A 25,750-nucleotide genomic window follows, 5' to 3' on the forward strand; every position below is an offset into this window, starting at 1 on the left:
GAACCACATGTAACCAGAACCAGCTCCCATGAATGGTCGGAAGAGTCATAGAGACCAAAACAGGCCAAGTAGGGTTCTCTGCTCCCTTCCCACTGCTGTGAAAAAGACGGCAGCGTGCGGGCCGGGGACTCCCACTTATGTGGTCCCTCCCGTGGACGCTGCCCACCGTCACCTGGGCCCCCGCACGCCGGTGGCGCTCCTCTCTCCAGACGAGGACAACCCTGGAGGCTGCTCTCTGCGGACCCCTGGGGCCCTGGGCTTCCTGGGCTTCGTTGCTCGTTCCTGTTCAGTGTCTGGGTCTTCTGGCTTCTTCTTCTCACTGTCACTGTCGTCGCTGCCTTCTCCAAGGATGTCATCGACCTGACAAAAGGTGGAGAGTCAGTGGCCTTGCAAGTTAGCTTTCTGTAAGAGTCACATGATCCGCACTCACCCAGAAAGGACCACAATAGCTTCACATCATCCTCACATAAGGGCATACTCAGCACCATCCTGCAGGGGCCGGATGTTTACTTCTGCTTTCTACTTGAATACTGGGGTCTGAAACTAAGTTTAAATGACAGCAAGAGAGCAGAAATTGCCATGGAGCCTGCACACGAGCCCGGAGGAAGGGATGGTGCTTTCATTTACCGGCTGAAGTTCTCACATACAGTACTGGTGGGTTGTCTGTGAGCTGGCCATTTTCTCACCATCTTCTAGATCAGTGAGACCCAAAGCCTGAGCACCTACTTCCCAGGAGGAAGTGGCTTCTGGACACTGGAGTCTGGACTGCAGCTGTGCTACAAGGCAGCTGTTTAGCTGGCTTTTCTCTTTCCCACCTACCTCAAGCTAGGAATCTCACATGAGGATGATGCCACAACAGTGTGATGGCGAGGAGGAACAGGCCGGCAGGCCTGCCTGCCTGCGATTCCTGCTCCTGATTTGAGGGTGGGCAGAGGGAAGTGAGGTGGTGGGGCAGAGAGTGGGGGGACACACAGCAAGTAGAAGACAGGTGACAGGCTGCAGTTAGGGGAACCTCACTTGGGGCCAACACTACAGTGAATTACCTTGTACCCGAGTACCAGAGAGTAGCGGCCAATGCTGTGCAGGGAAGGCACCTGGCTTTGGCCTTCTGGCCCCAGAATTCAAGCTCTTAGCTCTTCTCCTGCACTGCAGCATTAGCAAAGCAGGGAGAGTGGGTCTGCATTCAGCTGCTCACCACTCGAGTGGTTTACTGAGTCTGAGCAATATAATGGGGTAGGTTCTGCCCACAGCACAGCTTTGCCAGGCCAAGGGGCAGCTGGGGTGAGGTACATGGCCACCAGTGTCTCTGCGTGGCTGACTGCATCTATATCCCGATCAGAAAAGCATTTCATATACCATGCCAGCATTCTTGTGTGGCAGACACTGACTTCAACATGCATTAACTCTGCTGGCTGGCCAAAGACTTACAGAAACATCTTAAAAGCCCAAACAAAAATGTGGGCGGACACCAAGTCTGGCCTTGTTTCACTCAGGCTTCTCTTGGGAATGCCATAAATGTTCCAGAAGCTTTCATTTACAAATGTGTCAACTGCCTTTGAAAACTAGTTATCTTAACGAGAACTACCTCAATGATATCTTTCAATGAACTTACTGAAAAGACAAAATAGGAAGTTGTTTTAAATGTTAAGGAAAAACTTAAAAGCCAGTATGTGACCTGGAAAAAAAATTCAACATATACTGACTTAAGTACTAAATCTTCACAAAAGGCCACACAGCATATCAAACACTCCTGGGTCCCCAGCCAATCTCGGGAGACAAGCTCTCTGAGAATTTGTCTCATCGCAGGTTTAGAGCCAGTGTGGCAAGAGGTGAACAGTGACATCTGAACCCAGGGACAGAAGACAGCAGCCAGCCCAGAAGCCCGTCTTTCTCCTCGGTCATGGAAATGCCATGCAAGAGACGGACAGACAGCCTCTTCTCAGCATGGTACAGACCCAGAGGGGGAATGTGCAGAACCTGCCAGCGAATGCCCCCCCCCCCCCCCCCAGTTCAGACAGGAGCAGCATACCTTCCAGTGCCACTATTCACAGACCTGACCAGAGAACAGGAGCTCCAGGAACAAGTTCCTCAACCTTAAACTTACACCAACTGACGTGGAACCCAAATGAATGTATTTACTTCCTTGTCCCAAAGAACCACCTGTAGCTAGAGTTTTCCTGCCTTGCCCACAGTCAGGACAAATCTCTGTCACCTACCAGTCCCACAGCTGCTCAGACCCAACCAAGTAAACACAGAGACTTATATTGCTTACAAACTGTATGGCCGTGGCAGGCTTCTTGCTAACTGTTCTTATATCTTAAATTAATCCATTTCTACAAATCTATACCCTGCCACGCAGCTCGTGGCTTACCGGTACTTTACATCTTCCCTGTCCTGGCGGCTGCTGCAGGCAGTGACTCCTTCTGCCTTCCTGTTCTTTTATTTCTCCTCTCTGTTAGTCCCACCTATACTTCGTGCCTAGCCATTGCCAATCAGGTTTTCTTTATTGACCAATCAGAGCAACACATTTGCCATACAGACCATCCCCCAGCACAGCCAAGTGCAGACCATCTCAGACACCTGCACTCAGGCCCATGGTCCTAATCATCCTCTATGCGGACCTGCTGAGTAAAGCCACTAGGAACCCAAGAACAAGCTCCCACAGGACATACAGAACATCCCACAGCAACCAATCTTCTGATTAGTAGAACTTTCTGACAGAAAAACTCAATTTATAGATGCATTAAGTCACTTTTTTTCTGGAAATTTCCTGACGATGTTACAAAGGACAGAGAGGACTCCACACAGAATTTCAGGGCCTACAGGACACTGCTGACACATGCTGACTTCATGGCCTGGGTCACCCTGTTGCTTCCTGAGACTGTCCTGGTCTCCTCCTTACAGGAAAGTCAATGTCCATCAGTCACAGTTCCTGACATATTCCAATGACCATGATTCAGCTTCATAAACAGCCACCATCTCACAGTACTTTTAAACTCAATTATATGCCATTCTTCTTTGTCTGTAGCTAGGTTAGTTTTCTGTTGTTGGACAAGACCTTGTGTTTTCTACACAGAACGCTTCTGGGACTCTAGTGGTGGGCATCTGAAAGTCAGCTGGGAGCCAAGCAGCCAACCAAGACAGGAGGGACCTGTAACTCACTCCAAGGGCAGCTGCAACAGAGGAAGTCGCCATTCCAATGGTGGATATTCCCACACAAGGCTGTTCTGGCCATGGGAAGGACTCCTACTGGACGTCCAGTGGCCTAGTGGTTATGCCAAGGCAAGAGTGGCAGCCCATGACCTCAGTCCTACAACAGCAGGAAATCACCTGCATCCCTAGGAGCCGGGAGGATATTCTGAGGCCCAGCTCTGAGGGATTCCTGACCCTGGGAACACAGTGGGAGACATGGGTTGTTGCCTTACATGTGTGGCCCTCGGTATGCAGCACAGAAAACTAATACAGAGGTAGAATGTATTTTAGGGGATGATGTCAACTGAGAAGCTATTTTTATGAAGAGAAAACACTTGGAAGGCCAAAGAGGAACTTTAATGACATGTGAAAACCCCCAAACTTGGAAAACAAACTGAGGCATTCTGAAAGGGCTCAAGAGGATTTAAAGTCTCACACAGATGCTGGCTGTGGGCAGCACATATGCTCTGAAAAGGACTTATGCAAATGACTCCACAACCCCCAGAAAGTTCTTTACACCAGGGAGATGAACACAAAAGAGAACCACAAACTTTCTCACACATAGATTTTCACATGCAATGAACCTTATCTCACTGAAACTCCAGTGACCAACACTTTCAGGAAAAAACAAAGGGCCAGAGAGACAGGACCATTCTTCCAAACACTTAAAAAAAAAAAAAAAAAAATCAAAATCAAGCACAAACACCTGATCAGGAAGTTTCTGATCACCATCAAAGAACATTCTGTGTAGGATACATTGTTACCAAATGGCTCAATGACCTCTATTGACTAAACAGATTACAAAAAGGATGTGTTCTTAAGGACTGGTTAACTAAGACAATCGTCTAAGATCCAGTCACAAGCTGACAAGAGGTAGAAACGACTGCTGTTCAGTAACAGAGTATTCCCAAATACCTTTCCATGTCCGCTGTGCTCTGGGAAACTAATCCTCAGATGTGTGAGTACGCAGAGCATGGTCACAGTCCAGGCTGTCTTTTCAGTTTCCCGGACAGAGAGGAATCCAGCATGAATTACCGTTACACAGTCGATCTTAGGCCAAACGGTAAGAGTGATTAATTATTGTTATAAAGAGATCAGAGCAGACAGACAAGTGCTGAATTCAGTGGGAAAACAAACCCACTCTAACAAGGGTAGTTTTTAGGTTATGGTGCCAAACACGGAATCAGGAGATGATTCTTCCACTGTGTAAGGAAAGCACTCCCCCCACTCGGCTCCCACCTAGCAGGTACTCATCATGCCCTCGCTCATAGGTTCCTGAAGTAGGAGGCGACCGTCTTCAAAGACAGCGAGGTGGGACTGAAGGTGTCCACTCAGCCAAGGAGGACCCAGCAACGGGAGGGCTCTCCACTCTCCACAGCCGGTGAGGCACCTGGCCCGCTTCTTTCGAGGCCTGACTTTCCTCGGCAACAACTTTCTAAGACTGATCACAGAGGCAGGCAAGCGGGAGATGAGGTGGTGCACTGCCCTGCCTCCTTATCACAATACGAAACCATCTGTTCAGGTGCTAGCACTCTTGGCTTCTTTTTTTAAAGGTAGTATTAATTAATCAGCTGAGGATAAACAGAATGTCCACAATAGTAACTTGCTTCCTAAAATGGAAAGATAAAAGACATGGGAAACACAGAATTCTCCAGTACCGATTTTTTTTCTTAAAACATTGCTCTGGGAAGCCTACAACTTGCACGAGCTAGAGAGTTTCCTGGTTTTCATAACTGGCCAAACACATTCTGCCCAAGACAGTATACAATAGATAGGGTCACAAGACAGAAGACATGGACCACCTCTCCTCCAGTCACAGGACACAATCACAAAGCGGCAAAAAGAAGTCTGGAATAATACACCAAAGTCCAGCCACTGTGAAAACAAGCATTTAAAACTGGGCAAAGAACTGCAAACTTTTCCTGGTATCTAAGAGCCCCGGGCCAATTCCTAGATCTACTCTCCACAGAGCCTTCGCACCAGGTTAAGAAGCAGAGGACCGCACAAGCCTAGCTGGTGACCACCCCCCACCACCACCACCACCCCCCCCCCCCCCGCCACACACACACCTTCCCATGGTCTCTCCGACCCAAACAAAAGCACCAGGAAAGTCTGGACTTGACACTGACCCAGTATGGATTTAACCCATCCACCTCCACACCTGGCCAAGCCAATGTGCACCAGGAGGCTGCCATCTACCTCCTCCTCCTCCTCATTCAGACACTCTCAGCCGTCGTTTCTTCAGGAACATTCCTGCTCCAGCCACCCTCCTTCAGATTCAGACCACCAGAAGCACTCCCAGGTTCCCTCCCTCCATTCCTGGGTGCTCCTCAAGGTAAACCACTCCTGAGATTCTGTGTGGAAGGGTCCCAGGACAGTGCCCCTGCCCACTGTGGTTCCACTGGTGGATTTTAGTGCTCTACCACACTTCTATACACGTCACTTCTGAAACTAGTCCTTCTGTGTAGTTCCTCTTTCTTCAGTAACTTTAGGATGGCTCACCTTCCACTGGCCACCTTAGGCGGCATCAAAGTTCCTGTCTGGTCATTTCACCGTCATAGTCCTGCTTTTCACTGTATAGTACTGACTTGGCAGAGGAAATCTGTGTTGCTTTCTGTGGGCAAGGCTCCAAAGTGAATCTGAGAGGCTCTGTAATGCTACCTGCTGTTGAGGTAGATGCTGAGATGATCACTTCTATCCTCAGTCAGTTCTAACGGCACTGGCCCACGCCTGTGTTTTCGGATGAGCCTGAGACTGGTATGGGCTCATAATCTACATAGGAGGGGATTCCTTCCCCAGGTCTTCCTCAGAGATTACCCTCAGCCCCCACTCGGCAGTGGGTAGTGGTAGGTAGTACTTTGGGACCAGAGCTGCTTTTGGCAGAGTGGTAAGTCATGGGTTCTCGAACCATAGGGGCGGCCGGTTTTGATGAGAGCTCTGCATTTCACTGGTGCCAGCGGACGTCTAACGGGCCAACAGAAGCCTTGGTGTGCCTGCCTTCACTCGGAAGCCAGTCTCCTCTACCACCTTCAAGCCTGGGGAGGACTCTGCACAGCTCTGCACACACATGTTCATCACTTAAGGACTGTCTGTACAGACTGGGGATCCCTCCTTTCAGACCGGCAGTCCTCAGGTACATCAAAATAGAAAAGACGTAAAATGCCATTGCTTCACGACACAAATCCTTGCTGTGGCATGGACAAAGCAGGATGGACTGCCCTGGAAGACAACTTGTCTGTCCGTCCTACCGACTTTGCCCTCAAAGTGCCACTCTGCCTCTCCTCTGGCTCAGTGCTCCTGGCATGGGGTATGGTACGACCTCACACCTCCCAGTACACACTTGAGTTTCCAAGCAGAACTTACCTGCTCCCACCCTCATGTACTAATGATGGGATCCCATACAGTGCCCTGAGAGAACCAGAGAACATGACTTTTCAAGAGTGACTGCACAGTAGAGCAGGTTCATTTACACAAAGGGTTCTGAAGGCACTATTAGCAACGTTGACTACACACAAGCATGTAGGCCTGAATCCATGCCCTGTCCCCATGGGCTTTCTCAGCTCCAGAAGCAAACTCAACTTGTCCTAACGCTTGCAGGGCAGTGGAGAGATACCTGCTTCACTCAGAAAGGAACAACTGCCAGAGACAATTTGCCTCCAGCAAAGAACATGTCTTAGGCAACCTGCCTGTGAACATGGCACCCAGCAGGAGTGGGAAAAGCAATTATGTGCAGCAGCCTCAGCCCCAAACTGGGCACAGCTGTGAGACACCAAAGAGAAAGTGGTGATGAACAGCTCTTGTTGTGCCCGCCACTGCCAGGCTTCCCGAGGTACAGGGTACCTGGACGGAAACTGTACAGAAGACCAGCTTGCAGGCTCTGGGGTGGGGTCTCTGTAGGACCCAGCAGTTACTACCTTAAAGTAGCTCACACCAAACAGACTTTGAACTAACCAGGTAATATGAACATGCCTCAGAGTTTCCATTTTCTTCAACCACCTTTAACTCATATAAGCATGAACCAAGCATACAACCATTAAGCTTGTATGCATCCTAAACAAGTATATAAATGTTCAGCAGAAACAAACCCTCTGAGACCAGCAATATGGCTTAGCTGGTAAAGGCATTTGCTGTCAAGCCTGATGACCTGAGTTCCACCCTCTGGGCCCACATAGGAGAAAGAGAACCAACTCCTGCAAGTTCTCCTCTGATCTTCAACATGCACGGCACCCCACCCCCGCCCCCCACAGTGAGTGATAAAACAAAACAACCTTCAAACCATAATCCTGGGCTGCATCTGCCTGCAGGGTGGAGACCCTGTTCACCAGGACAGGGGGAATGGCTATGACTGGTCCTGCTCAAATGAGGAATGGGATTTGTTTCACTGTTGAGATGGGTTCTTCTCTCCAGCATGGGCTAAGGAGGCTAAGGCCACACAGTTGTGCCCAGACTGTTCTCATTTCTCCTCCTGACACTGAATAAATTAGGGCCAGAGTGTAAATTCTGACCATGGGCTGGACAGACTGAGGTTGTCTCTGTAAAATAAGTCTGCAAAATAAGCACCCAAGCTGTCAAATTCATGTTGTTGTAAAAGAACTGAGAAGTCCCTGTGTCATAACTGTTTTGAATAATGTAGTGCACATTAGATGTGCTATGTAAGTTCACTGAGAAGCTGGCTCAGACCTAAGCATGTTTGTCTCCAAGTGTCCTCCAAGGTTTCCCAGCTACAGAAGAGCTAGCCCACTTCAATCTGTAACACGGAGGGAAGAGAACAGTTCAAGAGTTAAAACACCATGACCTTGAGAACAGCTAGAGGCGAACCATTTCTAACAGACGTCATCATCATTTATCCTATGGTATGAAAGTGCCCACTGTGGGCCTGGGAAACTGGAAGCTCAGCCATGGGAAGCTCTCCCACAGAGAGGCACAATCAAGGACTCTAGCTGACTGCTTCAGCTGACCTGCTCATTGCTGATGGATGATGGGAATTGCCTGGTTTGATGACTCAGGACCAGGACCTCTGCCTGGCTGCCTCTGGGGCTCCCCAGTTGATTTCTGTAAGCCCCTGCTTTAGTGAGGTTACCTTTTGTTTGCTCCCCCAACTGGGCTACTCCAGTCCCCTCTGCTAGATGGTTATCTATCATTGCTCTCTATTTGCTACGAGACATTTTTCTTCTTTTACTGATGTGTATGTAATAAATCCACCCATTCAAAACCAGAAGTATGGCTATCAAAGATCATTCTCTGGACTGTACAGAACAATAACTATTAGAACAGTTTACTAGTGATAAGGCCTGGACAGTTTAGTTAACCTAGTTACCTATCCATGTTACTAGTGATGGGGCAGCCCACATCCTCCAAGCCCACTTGACTCCCTAGATTGTCAAGAAGAATCTTTGGCTTCTCCACGCCTCTAGAAACATACACAGGATTACAAGGCAGCGAAGACAGAGTTGCAGCTTTTTATCAACTCTGTGTGTCTCTGCTGTACCTTTCGTGGCCACCCCATCTCTCATTTGCTTTCTAGGCAATGAGGAACTACTCTGTGGTTCTGGACAAAGAATGGCACCACCAGCACTGTGCTAGAGCACGGGCGTTCCCTGCCCACAGCGCTCCAGCAGGCAACTGGGCTCGGGGCAGTAAGCCATCCAAAGCTCCGTGAAGTCAGTCAGGGACGGGGGCGACAAGGGCGGGGTCTCTCTCACCAGCTCAGGGGGAACAGATGTGGTGGGGAAGAAGGGGAAGTCTGCTTATCTCTGAGTCTTTCTCCCTTCACAGATACTGTGACCCCACCACACGGCACCAAGCTTCAGCCACTCTCTATGGCTCTCTCAATCTTGCATCTTTCATGCTTTCAAAACCAGCACCATGTGGACAATGCTCAGATATTGCCAAGTTCTGTTGGAAGTTCAAGATGTAGCCGGGCCCCCTTGGCAGCTTCTGTGTGCTGACTTTGAGGAAACATGTTCCTATTGTCCCAGGAAGGCAGGGAAGGCTTCACTTGAGGGGTGCGGAGCTCTGGGACAACCACGGCCATTTCTCAACCCCAGGCACATACATTCTTAGCAAAAATATCCACAAATAGCCTCAACTGAGTTAAGGACAAAAATTCTGGTTCCTCTCTGAAACATTTCTCCACTGTCTGCATTATTCTTAGCAATTTTATCTTCCAACTCCTACCAGAAAGGTCCATTAAGCTCTAAGCACTCAAAAGCTTTTCTGGCCCAAAGTTCCGAAATCCTCCACAATCCTCAATAAAAGAGTCCAAGGCACATGGTCAAGTTCATGGCAACAACAAACCCACTTCTCTAGTAACAATTTCTGTTCTAGTTTCTTTCTGCGGCTAAGATAAAAACACCCTGACCAGCAACGTAAGGGAGCGAGAGGGCTTGTTTGGCTTACAGTTCAGGTCAGTCCATGACTGAGGAAGTCACGGTGGCAGAAGGGGAAGTAGCCAGTCACGTGCCATCCAGTAAAAGGCGCAGAAACGAGTGCACCATGCTGCCTGCTTGCCCGTGTCTCCCTCAGCCAACTCTCTTCACTCCCACAGTTCAAGGGCCAGTCCATGAAATGGTGCCGCCCACATTCAGGGTCCCTCTGCAGACGTGCCCACAGGCCAACCTGAACCAGAATGACTTTCTGGGTGGTTCTGGGTTGTGCTAAGTTGACACTTACTAGCCGAGTTACACAGAGGACGTACATTTTGTACCCCGCCACTACAGACAACACTGATGAATGCCGCCGGAAATACCCCAGCTCAGACTTGAGACGGAATCACACTGTTGTTTTCTGCTCAAAGAATATTGTTCTCTCATGAGGAACCATAAACATGAAATTAGTGTATCTTTCAATTATATTGTGTTAGAATGTTGATTTCTAAACGTGGTATTTGAGTTGTTCACTTGAATTTCATTAAAAAAAATCATCAGAAGAACTTTGATTTGGGATTAGCACATAATTTCCCAAAAATTTTTGAAATGGCCCTAAGCATATTACTTCCATTTTACATGGTTTTTTTCCCCTTCGTGTGTGTGTTTGGTAAATAGTATTCTCAGAATTGATAAATGAAAAATCAAAAATATCAACTAATTTGAAAAATGTTGAAGATGCTCCGTATTTTGCAGTATCGATATTCCACCAAGACAAACAGTGGTGGGCTAGAGTTCAGTTGGGCAAGTGTCTGCTAGGCAAGCATTAGGATCTGGAGATCTGAATGAAATTCCCTACAACTTAACAAAAAAGCCAGGCATATGGTAAACCCATTGGGCTTGCTGGCCAGTCAGCCTAGCCTAGGTGGTGAGAGACCTTGCCGTAAAACCAAGGTGGACAGTATCTTAGGGACAATGTCCAAGGTTGTCCTCTGGCCTCCACACGCATGGAAATATATGTATTTGTGAACACTCTTCAAATAAGCCTATTCAGCTTATTAGTATACAAGTTTGCTTTCATCTTTAGTAAATGACAAGATTATTATGTATATCAAAGAATTATTTTAAAATAAAATTCTTCATGATGTACTACAAGTAAATGTTTGATCTGTATACCTATTTTATAAACTAGGTTAAATTTCTCAGGAAAAAAACCCCTGCTCCAACTCACCCAAGGAAGCACCCCAGGCAGCCATAGTGAAGGATGTGAGTGTGTGTTTCTGTCAGAGAGAGCCCTAAGTTCCAAAACACTGCCCCCTGCCCTGTAAGTTCTGCTCTGGTCCTTGTGTCTATGGTTTCACTGGAGACAGGGTCTTTGTAGATGTGTTAGGTAAGATGAGGTCTCCTGGATCAGGGTGGTCCTAGAGCGACCACTGACTGTTGAAAGGACAGACCCTGACATAGACGAGAGTTAAACCTAAGCACCTATGTGGCATATCAACACTAAATGGATGTGGACCGTTCAGGTAGATCCTAGTGGCCAGAGGCACATGAGAATAGCCTGGTGCTTACATCTTGTGAGAATACTGTCCTCTTCCTCCCCTGGAGACGGAAAAAAGAGCCCATGGTGATCTGGGGCCCATGGCACTCAGAAGGCAGGAACATTTCCATTATGCCTAAGTGTAGGGAAACCTGGCTGCCATCTCTGTCGGAGGATAGGGACGTTTACTCCTCTGGCCCAGGACCCAAGACTGACAAAGTCGTGCAGGTGCCGAGGGCTGTAAAGCCTCTAGTTTTCTCCCCTCACCTGAGCAAGCGCCCATGCACGTGAAGCCAGAGGGCCAGCCCTTCCTCCTTAGGAGCACGCTTCTGAGGAATGGAGGCTGGGGGTTAAGGCTGGCTTTTATGGCTGAAAGCAAGATTTTGGAGTAAGTCAAAGTTGCTGTTTCATATGACAATTTGAGGTCTTTTAACATCAGATGAATAAAAACCTAGTGTGGAAAAAAAACGTAAAAAAAAGCCTAGTGTGGCCAAGTTGTGTCAAACTGGACAAGGGAAGCCCTCTGTGACAGACCAGGAAGTCAGAAGGGAAACAGCGCGTGGCAGCCACACAGGATGGAGAGCCAACTACGCTTGCAGGGAGTGGGCACTGCTCTAGGTAACAGTCAGCTGACCTTGAGGACAAGGAAGCAGTGGCCAAGAGAAACCTTTGCATGCAATGAAACAGCTAATGTTTAAAAACCAGAAATAGTAAAGAGCTCAGAAAGGAAGGTATCGACTGAGAAAATCTGAGATGCTGATGGGATTCCACCCTGAAAATAATGTTTGCATTTTCTTGCTTTTGCTATAAATAAATGAAAGCCATGCTTTCTTCCTTAGCACTCTCTGCTGCATGGTCAATGGAAACATGACATTCCTGTCCTCACAGCACAGCATGCCAGGCAGACTGTGCCCAACCGTGGCTGCAGGGAAAGTGTAGGCAGCTTGGTCACTGGACCCGAGGCTCATCTCTTCCAGTGGTCCCCTGAAAGCAGTGTGCAGGGCAGTGACACTGTAGACCACACGACCAAACCCCTGGAGCAAAGGCTCCTGTCAGAGGGCTAGCCTGGGAACCCAGAGGAAGATGTGTACAGCCAAGGGACACAGGGCTATCCAGGGCTGAGCCAGGGCTGTGTAAGAAAGAACATGAGTCTAGAATACAGACTACTGACCCAGGAGCCTCTTTTGTGTTAGTTCTCAATGATATGCACCCCGTGTTTAGGGTATAATCAAAACACATTTGTAGTCCAGGTATTCAGTTCTCCAAACAGAGCATCAGAAAAAGCTAACCACTAGTGTACCTAAAACTATTTACTGGTATAGAAATGACAGAAGAAACTGGTGTTAATTTGTCTGAATTCATGTATTTAAAATCTATGTTCTACTGAATGCAAAATAATTCACATTTTCTCATCCTGAAGCCCATCGACTGTCTGTCTGGACTGTTCCCTTAGCAGGGTATCCTTAAAAGCACTGTGTCTTCTGCACCACAAAATGCAGAAGCACCCTCGTTATGACAATGTAGAATGTCTGCAGACATGATCATGAAGCTCTGGGAGGGGGGCTCAAGTGTTCTTGTTGCCAAACACACGAGTTCATCCTTTCATATGGTTACAGACCCCTTTGTAGAGGAAAACAGGTGCTGGCTCACCACACCCGTATCTCTTCTGCATGAGACCCACTGAATCTGGGATGTGCTGGTCACACCAGCCTCCAGGCCCTGGGACCTGCACCACATTCTCACCTCTTTGTCCATACTCTCTAAGTCCTCCTTACAGAGAGTGTACAGCGGCATTGTCTCTGACATACTGGGTTGTCGCTTTCTTCTAGCAGGGCCAGGCTGCTCTCCATCTTGAGCTTCTGGCAGCTCTTCACCAAACATCTGCTGCTGATGTGGCTGAACAGCTCTGAAAGGAATTTTACAGTCCCGCGTGAGGAAAGCAGTTCCATAGCCCCTTCCCAGCTCTGCAGCAGACACCCGAATCCTGGACCGGGTGACACGCGTGGAGAACTCTTGGAGGGAAGGAGAAGGAGCTCTGTCCACCGCGTCCATTTGCTATCTCTGTTGTTTAGCAGACCCAGCGTTTCTCCCTGGGCCTTGTGGAAGCTCACACTCACCTCCTTCACACCCGGTCCACAGAGCATCACCTGACTTGACCCGAGCACAAAACTTAAAGACCAATGGCTTGCTAGAAATCACCAGGAAATGTCATTTACCCTCGAATAAAGTCACAGGATCACAAGACAAAAGAAACCAAAGTGACATTTACATCCTATTCAGAGCACAGAACAGTACCCAAACAAAAATAGTGAATTAAGAGATGGCTGTCAATGGAGTAGAATAAATCTCCTTACAAAGGACAGGGAAGAAACATTAGATTCCTTGTGCACAGGCTCAGTAAGTACTACAGTAACCAACCAGCTTCAAGGACCAAGTCCAAACCTCAAATACACTTCCTACCTGTGACCCCAACAAGCCAACATCAACTGGTATTCTCACTGGCAAAAACTGCAGCTCTGCGCAAACAGCATCTGTGTGCAAGGTGCACCTAGGTGTGCCAAACCTCAATGAATATATCCTATGCATGTGTGAGTTTGTGTCAAAATTTAAGGCACACCAGGCACAGTGGCGCATATACACATTCCAGGACCTGAAAGGCTGAAGCAGGAAAACTGCTGTGAGGCTGAGGTCAGTCTATGCTAGAGAGTAAGACAGGTGTCTCTCTAACGGGCTCTTCCCCAGGTAAGGGAGTGAGCCGAGAAGAAGAGTATCCCTGTCCACTGGGTCCCAGGCTGGCCCTCACTGACATGTAGATAAGGTGACAAGACCCTACTACATGAAGAAAAACGTGGGACCCGGCAAGATGGCACAGTTGGTAGAGGTCCTTGCAGCCAAGCCTGACCACTTGAATTAGACCCCTGGGACCCGCAAGGTGGACAGAGAGAACCGATTCTTACAAGCCCTCTGACCTCTACAAGGATGCCATGGCATATACATCCCCATACAAACACATGCATGTAAGTATGCACACAAACAGAAAGATTAAAATGTAATAAAAAGAATAATAGGCATTAACTCAAAGTTCACAAATTAAAAAGTAACTGTATTAGGCTAACCAAATATCTAATGAGGGCAAAAGATTTTCTACCTAGAAATCTAAAAAGTGTAATCTCTGCTTTTCCAAAGTCAAGACTCCATGTTCCTATCCCTGGCAAATTCAGTTTGATCACAGTCAAAAGTTCAGCAGAAAGTATGATCAGGGTGTGTGTGGCCACGGCCCAATACTGCCTTTTTGAGACAGAGGAGGTGACTCTGAAAACAACAAAACACCACTATTAGTACTGATACATGTGCTACAGTAACCACTCCTGAATTTGGGGATGAGGCAAGCGCACTTTCCCTTGTTGTCCTGGTTGCCTGGAACAGACAGCTGAGTTATCTTTATGCAGCCCTGGTCAGTCTTGAACCTCCATGGACACTGCAGGAAAGCTACATGGCAACCTCAGGTGCTTGCCCAGGGAGGGCTATTTCCAGCCCTCTGTACCAGAGTTGTGCTGTCATATGCAAGCCTCGGCAAGCTCTAGAGGACCCTAAAACAATTTCCACCTAGACTAAAGGGACACCACTTCTCCTGGGGGGCCTTTGACCGGCCCCAAGGGCAATGCTGTGAGCACCATGAAAACCCTGTGCCCCGGCTCTCTCTATGGGCAGGCCGATTGGCTCACTTGGAGAGCTAGATGGGCAATGCCCTCCTGTGGCCTCTCCTGGCTCTGCAGCACTGGCTTCTCTTGCACCTTTCTTCCCGACTCTTGGTGGAGCGGGCTAGGTGGTGAGATGAAGGAAGCAGCGACAGCAGAGCACAGTCCGGGAGAGGCAGTGAGGGGAGGTGACAGCTGAACAGTCGGCACACAGAGCTGTCAAAGGGCCAGGGTTGGCAGCTGAAGAGCTCAGAACAGCCGGGACAAGAACAAGGGGAGAAGCGAGGATGCCCAGCGGCAGACTAGAACCCATGGACCTTGTGCAGGAAGACTTCTACAGTGTTGCTTAGTCCTGAGAGTCAAAGCCACCCAGGCTTGGGCAGCTCATGCCAGCTGCTGTCAAGGGCTAGGGACACTGGCATCTAGGCCTGCACGGAAGTTCCAATGCCAACTTGTGCCAACATATAAGGAACTCTGAATCTTCTAGGCCTACAGGGAGCTGTTCTCTTGTAAACTGGATCAACACTTGGAGATCCAAGGGCCCGGACACCAGAGGCGTGCTGGAGAACTGCTACACCAGGTGCCATCTGCTGCCACAAGCTGCTGCTGCTGCCCAGTGCTGAGGAACAAGCACCTGAAGAGAGCCTCCCCTTCCCTGGCATGCTTTCTCTCCAGGGACGGCAACAACAGGTCCCCGGACACCGACTGACGACATTTACAGCCACCACCGTGCTCCCAACACCAGTTCCAAAGAGAAACAGGAAAAACTCATCTAAGTTTCCTTTTCTAACATTAAGTGTACCATGCTTCTCTTTAAGGTTGTCTAATGTTTCAACCAAGTTTGAAGTGTAAGAAAAAGAAAGCCCTGTCTTCTAAAGCTGAGTGCTCATCTTCAAAGGTCAACACTGCCAAGGCCATGCCCAGCTCACAGCCATCCTGGGTCTGCTGGTGCCAGGAGAGCTCTGAAAGGGTAATAGGTTCCAGGAGCATGAAAAAATGCAGAACTCCTTCTTTGATCTGTAAGAGACCACATACAGACCCATACCAAAGCTCTCAAGGACCTCTCAGAGTACCTGTGAGCTCCTGCTCTTCCAGGAATGAAGGCAAGACTAGTTCCTCCAGAACCGCCACCCAGAGAGAAAACATGACAGTCACAGAAATGAAGAGCACTCCCATTACACTCCTTCTCAATCTGAAGGAACTTCACTTAACAGAAAACGTGTGCTAACCGACGATCATTTGATGTTCTATTAAAATGAGCTGAAAAATCCATCTTTGGACAATCACTTTTCTATTCTAGCTAAAGAGAGCAAAGCCCCAGTGCTGCCCTGCTTGTGCTGTCTTTAAGAAGACAGGAAGCCTGGAGTCCAACACCTCTCTACAGCAGGCCGTCCCATGCCGGGCACCGGACGAGGACAGGAGAGAGGAGACTGGTATCATTTTCTAGGAATACTGCCACCCTCCCCCATTTCAAGACCACTTGTCAGGTAAGACAGAGGATGAACCAGACCCAGGTCTATCACGATGGGGAAGTAACCAGGCTTCGATCTGAATGCCTTTTTGTGTAGGAACCATGAAGACCTCCAACTGATGGAAAGGAAAGTTAACAGGGGGTTGTCAACTCCAAGGTGACCTTTCATCTTTCAGAGATTTTAAAGTATCCACAATAAAGACTTTAAACCATCAATTACAAGTATATCTGAAAGAGATGAAAAAAAGAAGAAGAAGAAATCCTTGGCAAAGACTAGAAGATGAAAAGCAGGGAAATCTAAGAGATGAAAAGCACAAGGAAAACACACACACAGCAAACTGAAAAAGGGGGAAGGTCAGCAAACTCACAGAAATCACCTTGCCTGGACGGAGAGAAAACACAACCGGAGAGGAAAAGATGAATCAGCTTTGAGAAGTCAGGTGAGAGGGAACCAAAGGTTTCTTCTACTCCCAAGAGAGGCAGAGATGAACCCAAACAGCAATGGCTGAAATGTCCCTGGTCCAGCATAAGACATAAACCTTCTGATCTAAGAGACTGAGTGAATCCTTCACTCCACAGAGTATCAAAATCCACACCAGCCCACATAGCAGACAATTAAAGCTCTGTCCCCCTCCGCCCCCCAAAAAAGTGTCCTGGAAGCAGTGTGAGGAAAGACGCCTTACGTGTTCCTAAAGGGAAAAAGAAAGCCAACACTAGAGCTTGCCTATCAGTTTCAGAGACCAGGAGGACCAGATGTTTCCAAAGGATTGAAATAGAACTCTTAGCCTGGATCCTTAGACTAGAAGAGAACTATCAGGAATGGAGCAAAGTCAAGACTACTGCAGGCAAAGGGAACAGAGAGCCCACTGTGGATCTCTCTTGTGGAAGAGTCTGGAGGACATACAGGACAGATCAGGGGAGGGCGCTACAGAGGACCCTGCTCTGAAGGAGTCTCCTGGACTGCATTCGACTGTTGGAACAAATGACAAGAAAGCAAGCAAGCAGGAGAAAGATGATAAAGAATAGAAACCATGGAGCTGAACAGAAGAAGGAAACAACCACAAGTCAATATATTAAATAACTGCTGTTTCTTTTGTTTTTGAGACTGTACAGTATCATGTTGTCTAGGCTGGCCTTAGGATGGTTTTGAACTTCTGATCCTCTTGCCTCTCTCACAACTGCAAATAACTGGTTTTAGAAAGAGGTCTCCAGCAAGACTGACATGCAAAAAGACAAGATTCCTTGCATCAGGGCAAAAAGGGGCACCCCAGGGTCAGTCAGTATCACTGAAACAGAGACAGCTCTCTACAGGCTCAGCAAAGGAAGGGAATGGAGAGAACACTAACAAGTCACACTGGCATGGGAAAATGCATAGAATCGGAAAGATGTCACAGACGCATAGCTGGTATGCCTGCCAACACTTACAAACCCATAAACACAGCTCCATTCCAAGAGTTCAAGGATGTTTTTTGTTTTATAACCAATCAATGGGCCAGGGAGATGCTCTGGATGAAGGTATTTGTGGCCAAACTTGCTGACCTGAGTTTTGAGTTTGATCCTCACGACCTCCATGGTGAAAGAAGAGAACTACTTCTGTAAGTTGTCTTGTGACTTCCATACTTGCTCTATGGCACGTCCCACAAGCCCACACACCTTCCCTCTAAGAACTAAGTGCATAAATTAATAAAGAAAGGGCAAAGAAGGTTAACCACCCATGTAGAAGCAGGTCAAGAAGAAAACTCCATATTAGTTAATATACACAATCATTTAAAACATTCACAGCCACCAAGTAAGGAAAGTTTGTCTAAGAGCAAGAGGGGAGGAAGAAGGGACCCTCCCCAGTGTGACAAGGAGGAGGCACCAAACCCCACAGCTCTCAATAGCTTAGCAACAAGATAGTGCTCCACCCAAGACTGAAAGAGAGGTGCATCCTCGGTCAACAGAACAGAAAGAACTAGGAAACAGATCCACAGAGATGTATGGACTCTGAGTGTCTTTGAGAACTGCAAATGAAGGTCAGGGGAGAAAATGACATTTTCAACAAGAAAGACTGAAGCAAGAAAATCTCCCAGCTTAGTGGGGTGTGGAGATGTACACCTGTAATTCCAGTGGAGATGCTTCAGCAGGAGGACAGCCACGTTCCAAGTCACACTGGGCTAAAGTGAGACTGTCTCAAAATGCTAACCAATAATCCCACCATTGAAAAAGACCTCTCCCAATTTCTATAGAAAGTGACTCAGGCCGGGAAGAAGACTCAAAGTGTTTGTCATGCAAACACGAATACCTGAATTGGGATCCTCAGAAGCCCTGTAAAAGCCTGGCACAGCCACACACATGCCCCTTTAATCCCAGAGCCGGAGAGGCAGACAGACAGATGTCTGGAATCCATTGGCCAGTCTGCTGACTAAACTGGTGAGCTAATGTTTAGTGACAGACTCTTGTCTTAAACTATGAGGCTAAGAGCAAATGAGGATGATATGGAACACTGACCTCTGGCCTCCACATACATTGTGGGTGTGTGCACACACACACACACCAAACCCCGCCCCCCACACCATCCTCCTAAAAAACCCAACCCTGACTGAAAACAGATCATATTTCAGTATATGCAAATGTGAGAATAGAACACCAGAGAAACACAGGGTTGGGCTATCAGCAATAAACGACAATGAGACACAATTCAGAAGAAGAAGAAGAAGAAGAAGAAGAAGAAGAAGAAGAAGAAGAGCTGGTAAGCACAACTTCACAAAGTAAAAACCTATCACTCTAGCAAAGGCCCGTGGAGAGGTGGACAGACAGGCTGCAGTGGACTGAGAAAACGCTCCTTTAAGTGGAGAGCACACAAAGGCTTCCGTTAACAGTAATAACCAGACAATTCAGTTGAGACTGGGCACAGTCGTTCCACCGAGAGTAATCATCGTCAGTGAATGCTCATAGCTCAGTGCCCCTCAGAGAGCCATGTTTGGCCTCTCCCTGGGCTCTCGCTTCCAGATGGGACCCTGTCATCTTAGCAAGTTCAATAAGGCCAAGGGATCCGCCTCCACACATGGCCAGTGGGGATCTGTACCTCACCCTGCTTCAGACACCAAGTTAGAGTGGGATCAGATGGACATCACCTAGCAACTGGACACAGCCTGTCTCAAACTACACATTTACTACGCTTGAGTGTCACTCAGGAGTGCCTGCAGATGTCCCTGACTTCACTCAGTGACAAGTCTGGGAGACTCCGCTGTACTCTTAGCCACCAAGTACCAAACAAAACTTACAACTTCACAGCCTGGGTGACAATGGTCATCAAGGATAGTGCTTGGTGCTGTTGCTAAGTGCCCTGTCACAATGGGTCTGCACAGAGTTCCAGGCCCAGAATGAGGGTAGCTGCCACAGGAGCCCTGTGACAGACAAAGCAGGAGCTTTACAGGCCGTAAGATGGCTGAACAGTGGTCCATTCCACTATGCTGGGATGGGTCCAAGGACGCTCTACAGCCAAAGATGTAGAGCGGCTGCAAAGGCCGCTGTGGATGTCTGGAATTGTGGTGGGTAGGACTATTAAAAACAAAGTCACCAGGTGCCAACCACCAGCATGGAGAGCTGAACCAGAGCACACTTTACTTGTTCAGTGTTCAGCACATGAGACTCAGCAGAAAGGAAGTAAAGTCCAACAAGGATGGGAAGGACGTCTCTAATTTAAATCAAAAGGTAGTATTCTACAAGGTGTTGTTAGGAAAAACATGCTAGGTTTCCTCACTCAGCAAAGAAGGGGTCATGGCAGAGTGGGTCTGATCAGAGTGGGATCAAATCCCTCAGCTACATTCCTCAGTGGACACGGCCACCCACAAGGAAAGCATTCTTCTGCATTTGGATGCTCCTGCTCCTCACACATCCAGTTCTCTGTGTGCAGACTGGTAAGCAGTGGAGAGGAAGGGACAGGGACCCCATGTGTCCTTATGTAAACTGGTCAGTTCATCGGTTTTTGAAATCAGGGTCAGGAATAAGTAGTTCTGACACCTGCTGACCTTGCGGCGCTTCCAAGTTCCCTGTGCTTTCAAGTGTGGACAGCAGAAGTATGGGCCCTTGACAGGTTACCTGGCAGCCTCCCAAGTGAACTGGGCTGAGATGACCTGTCAGTGTGACTATACAAAGCCACTGTCCATTATACAGGGTCTACAACCAATACAGTGATGACTCATTACTATCCTCTAATGTACAGGACAGCCTGGAACCTGGGTGCACAAGACACTTCCAGGTTCAAAAGAAGAAAACACCAGCGAAAGTCACCTCCCAGTATGCACTGCCAGAGACCAGTTCCTGCAGCTGCACGAGGCAGCTTCACCTTTCAGAACCTGCTTTCTCTGTTGCCATATTAAAAGCTTTATTGAGGCTCAGCCTACCATACTCAAAATTATTTTTCAGACAACACTTGATTACTTTTCACTTGTCTTAGATATCCCTGGTCTACTGACACACACTTCAAACAAAGCCAAGTAATTACAAAAACAGTATTGTACCTAACACTGTACTCACCTTAAGACAAGGTGCCTTTGCTTTTTATGTAAGGGGAAATAAAGAGAGGCTGGGTTGGTTTCGGCAGCGTGGGAAGCAGACTGCACAGGTGATGCGCAGGTGCACACCAGCACATCCTGACTTTAAATTCTGGAAGCACTGCTGTCCAACTGCAATTCAGAAACTCAATTTCAGAAACAGCCTTCAATCACAGCTCCTTCCTGCCCCTTATCAGCTTATAGTAACACTGCAGAACAGACAGCCACGGAAATGTGCACCCCTTGACCACTGAGACTCTGCTCCAAGGGGAAATCTGAGCACGTTCCCGGTTCCTGACACAAAAGTCAAAACCTTGGAGTGTCCATGGAGGTGTGCTATGGCTTCAGAACAGGGCTAGTCCCTAGAAAGATTGAGACCTGGAACTTCAAAACCCAACCCCAACCTCTGACCTCCAGAGAGCCAATCATTAGCTCCAGGGATTAACCTACTATACCCATGTAAAGTATCCTCCACCTCCAGAGGGTGGGTTCACAGAGCTCTGGAGTGGGTGTGCCACAGCTTCATAGGGACTGAGGTTCCTGTGCCCAGCCTCCACGACCCCAGGAAAGGCCCACATCTTCTCGAATCCTACCTGAGTTCTCCATCTTTCCACCCTTTCCCATACCCATCTGCTTCTCTGGGCTGACCATGGCACATTCCCTCCACAGATATTGTTGGCGGAGAGGCTCCGGAAGGACTCACAACTCCAGAATCCCACCAGGCTCCTTCTGGGCCTCCCCTCCCTCAGCTTTGCTTCTCAAATCCTGGAGGCTGTGGTGGCTTCGACTCCCTATTGTGTCTGTCCCTTCAGCTCAGAAGGGTACAGCTGCTCAGGCCTCACACGACAGCAGCCCAGAGAATAGCACCAGTGTGGATACAGGCCATAGCCCAGCTGGTCACTGGGCTGCTCCCAACACTATGTATCAGTGTTTCCTGTGACAGTGTTATGATTATTTTCAGCAAGAAAGAAATTAGAGTTCCAAATCTTGTCCCCCACTCCACTGCCCTCAGCTACTGCTTTTACTTCTAGAGCACAGCTCCTAAATCAGGACCTGGGTCAAAGGGTACATACTCAGTAAACACTGCCAGAGCTCAGCCAAGTGCTGAGCTCACTTAAACAGCCTCAGCGAAACACAAGCACACTTCACGTTTGAATGAACAGGCAGCACTGGAATAAAGCCTTTGTACTTGGTGACGTGTGGGGGCGAATGTTCGTCACACACACCCCCAATTCCTACAAGCTGAATGCTTAACCTCTCCCCACTGCCACAGAGCCCCCTCTTGAGACCACCTGGGCTCCAGTATCTAGGTCAGTCCGAAGACCACACTTGCCCTGACTTCCAGCTGGGTGCATCTGCGTCCTACATGAAGGGTATGCAGACCCATGGCCAACAAGTTCCCTGTGGTTTTACTTTTTTTGGGCTTGTTTTGTACCCATGTGATTTTATGTTTTCTGTTACAGCACACACTCTGCTCTGCAGCTTTGCTAGAAGGTTCTTTAGAAGCCCCAGCCCACCTTGGCCTCCAACTTCCGCCCTTCCACACTGCTGGCATGCCTTGTGCCTGTGGTTCTCCTCCACCGTCACGTGTGCACGGAAGCAGAAGCCGTGAGATGACAGACAAGCCGGTGAACAAGGTGTCACTGCTGCCCATCCGAGGGGACAGCACTCTTCTACACGTGGATGTGATGGACAGATGAACATGGTCGTACAAGTAGGTGCATGTGTGCAGGCCAGAGGCCGACACATCATGTGTCTGCTCAACCACCCTCCACTACAAGTCTGAGACAAGGCCTCTAACTGACTCAGACAGGCTGGCTCGTCACTGAACTTCTTCAGGTATCTGCCTGTTTCCACCTGGCCAGCAGTGTGACTGCAGATGCACACCACTGTGCAGCATTTATGTGGGTTCTAGGGGTACAGCATACCCCCACGCCAGCTGTGCACATTCATCCTCTTTATTTTCTAACCAAGACCTCAGAGATGAGGATAGCCTCACCATTTTAAAGACACTTTGGCAAAAGAGTGACCGTTTCACCTTAGGACAGTAAAATATATACAGTGCTCTGAACCAAACTCAGACTTCTCACACCGCAACACACACAGATGACTTAGGATCGTGTGTGACGGCAACCTCACACCTGCTGGGCTCAGCACAGCAGTCACGCTTGGCTGGGGCTGTGGCAGGAGGTGCCGAAACTTCTGCCGTCCCTGTGTTCTGGGACCAGGTAACACTTCAGAGTATGGAGAATTTGCCAAATGGTATTAATCACAACAGAATCTGAAAGGAGACTCAAACTGAATGTAAAAATTTCAAGAAAAACAATGTACAGCCAATCTACATTGAACTTAATTTCATAGACAGGGAATAAATGTCTGAGTCATAGGTGCCTGCTGTGGAGGAAAACACCTAGTACTCCATACCACTCAAAAATGCGGTCCTGCACAGGGAGGGACGCTGTGGCAGCATGGTACTAACCATGGCTCTCTCCTGTAAGCACGTAGGGGGCTTCACATGACAAACCTACCCCTTACACCCCCTCTCCAAAGAAGAACTCAGTAGAAAAGAAAGGATGGAAAGGACATAATAAGGCAGTTTGCTCAAGTGTACTCCGATAGTGAGCCACACCCAGAGAGGCTAGGCCGCCTTCCCAAGCTCTTGCTATCCATTAGCTTCCCAGGACAGCTGCTGGATATGTCCCCCCACCTCCCCAGGGCATACAGGTCTACTCTCTCGGTGTCAGGGCAAAGGGCAGCATGCTGTGGCAACACTACTGCCACGCTGTACTACAGTTAAAAATATCCGCAACCTTGACCTCCACGACCCCACCTTGGTGATATGATGGTACAGACTAGAAGCAGCAGCAAGTGGACAGCTCCAGCATGTAGTGACCAATTGGAAGAAAACAAGTTTTGTTTTGATTGCAGAGCAGCAGGTGCAGTCAGCGTGCACCGAGGAAGCAGAAAGCCGCTTCACACCAGTCCTGAATGAGGATCCTGGCTTTTCTGTTTGTGCCAATCCTACTTCCTATTGCCTGTGTGTCATGGAGGCTGGGCCACCCAGGACCAAGTTCTTGCTCAGCCCTAAGACTGCTCTGCTGAAAACATATAAAGCATTGCAATCGGAGCAGAACGAACAGCATTACAGTTCTGGGCTGCTGAGCACATAGGGCGAGTACCAGGAATGATCTCATTGCTTCTGCAGAGAGGATCACAGAGGAATGGGCAGGGGACTACATGCCCACTGCAAGCTGAACACTGTATCTACTGCCCCCAACCTCTAGACTCCTTATTTAAACAAGCAGGATGTGCTTTGGGTATATAAGGGCAGTCTGAGGGGTTCAGAGGGATGGGGGTGACGAAGACTGCACAGAGAAAGTAGGGGGTAATAAGGGGCTGTCGCTTGTGGGCCATCACCAACCCAAGCAAGAAGTGACTTTTAATCTACTCAGTGCTCTCACATACCCTTCTGACAAAGTGTCTTCTCTCAGTATGTAGAAGAGTCCAGGGGGCCAAGACTGCCTGCCTGTAGGACAGGTTGGCCTGAGGACTGATCTACGAGGGAAGTGAGAGCACCCTCCTCTGCTGGGCACCCCACGATACTCTTGAATACCCTGCCAGCACTGAGCACTCTGTAGAGACACATGACTTGTATAGGATACTGCAGAACTAAAGCAAGATTCCTCTACTTTTGGTTCTGTAACCCAAGACTTGGCAGAATAACCAGAAGAGCCCAGCGCAAGCTGGGAGGTGCTCTATGCACTGGAAATCACCGCTGTCAGGCAGGCAGCCCCAACACAAACTCAGGACTGAACAGAGCCTCCAACACCACTTGGGCCAGCACAACCATCTTAACAGGTTCAGAAAGCTAAGCTTTAACATTTCAGATGCCTATTTTCTCAGCAAAGGAAGCTTCCAAGTGCCACAACGTACCTGAAGGAGGAAGGCTCCCCATGGATAAGTGGGGCACTGGAGGGAGCTGGTGCAGGACCCTGGGTGCCCATCCGGATGAGCTTGCCTGTGTTGGAGTCATAGATCCGAACCTCGGGGCCAGGGTGGGCCTTGGAATGGATGGGTGTTGGGTGGAACAAGGCTGTTGGGAGCACACTCTGTCTGTCTGGAAAGGCTGCAGGACTGTTATCTCTGTGGGATGAGAGTAAGGGCCATGAATGGTATTATCAATAACACATGGCCCACGGACACAAGATGAAAGAGATGTACAGCAACGTTAAGGATGTGGATGCAGGAGAGGTGGCAATATGTACCAGGGACAACCACAAACTACTGGCTAGGCTCCAAATGAAAAGCTTCTTCAATTCTTGACTGAATTCAGCTTAAGATGGAAGATTTGCAACTTGGAATTCTAGAACATAACGATGTGTAAAAATGACATGATGCTCAACCACCAGCATCACCAAGCCTGCTGCGCAGCAGGGCCTGCTTGGAGGAAGCCTTTACCTCAGCAGGACAACTTCAGTTCTTTGTACTTCACACTTTGAGAGCTGCTTGAGCTGACAATGCTCAAAGCTACTCTCAACAGAAACTGACTGCCACTTGACCCCAACACCAAAAGTTTCTCATCACAAATACACATAAGATGCGAAGTTCCCTTTTCCATATATCTTCCTCTTGGAGTAATTCTGCAGACCTGCTCCATGGCCCTCATCCCACCTCCCGTCCTTTGGTTCCTTCATATAATTTGTATAATATCAACCCTGAAGAAATACATGCAAACTAGGATGTACTCCTGAATCCCACATGGAACTGTACTAAAAGAAAACCCAGAGCTGATGCTTTTCTGGATCTTTATAAGATCACCTGTAGAGGTCACGGCCAGGGTGGACGCCCCCTCTAAGGAGCACTGCAGCTTTGGAGCTGGGTGGCATTCGTAACGGTAATAATGACTACTGTGCAGATCTACAGCCATCTAGGAGAAGCCTCTGGCC

At 48.4% G+C, this 25,750-nt stretch overlaps 1 protein-coding gene and 1 long non-coding RNA gene across 4 annotated transcripts in view; one reads left to right on the forward strand and one right to left on the reverse strand.

The window, feature by feature from the left end:
• Positions 1 to 25,750, reverse strand: part of Ctdp1 (CTD phosphatase subunit 1) — a 64,590-nt gene that overhangs the window by 13,669 nt on the left and 25,171 nt on the right. Inside the window, exons 10-12 of one of the 3 annotated variants that reach the window (XM_028872007.1) lie at positions 24,738 to 24,947; positions 12,841 to 13,003; positions 173 to 360 (exon numbers count right to left, since the gene is read on the reverse strand). In XM_028872007.1, the coding sequence (XP_028727840.1) occupies positions 173 to 360; positions 12,841 to 13,003; positions 24,738 to 24,947 (561 nt within the window). Of the gene's footprint in view, positions 1 to 172; positions 361 to 12,840; positions 13,004 to 20,787; positions 20,937 to 24,737; positions 24,948 to 25,750 lie in introns of those variants that run through there. The other 2 variants (XM_028872010.2, XM_028872008.2) reach the window with 2 other exon arrangements.
• Positions 19,632 to 20,651, forward strand: LOC119086291. Its single transcript, XR_005089545.1, has 2 exons — positions 19,632 to 19,962; positions 20,474 to 20,651. It is a non-coding gene; the product is annotated as an uncharacterized LOC119086291 (long non-coding RNA).

Source organism: Peromyscus leucopus, chromosome 19, assembly GCF_004664715.2.
Source record: "Peromyscus leucopus breed LL Stock chromosome 19, UCI_PerLeu_2.1, whole genome shotgun sequence".
Lineage (NCBI taxonomy): Eukaryota > Metazoa > Chordata > Mammalia > Rodentia > Cricetidae > Peromyscus > Peromyscus leucopus.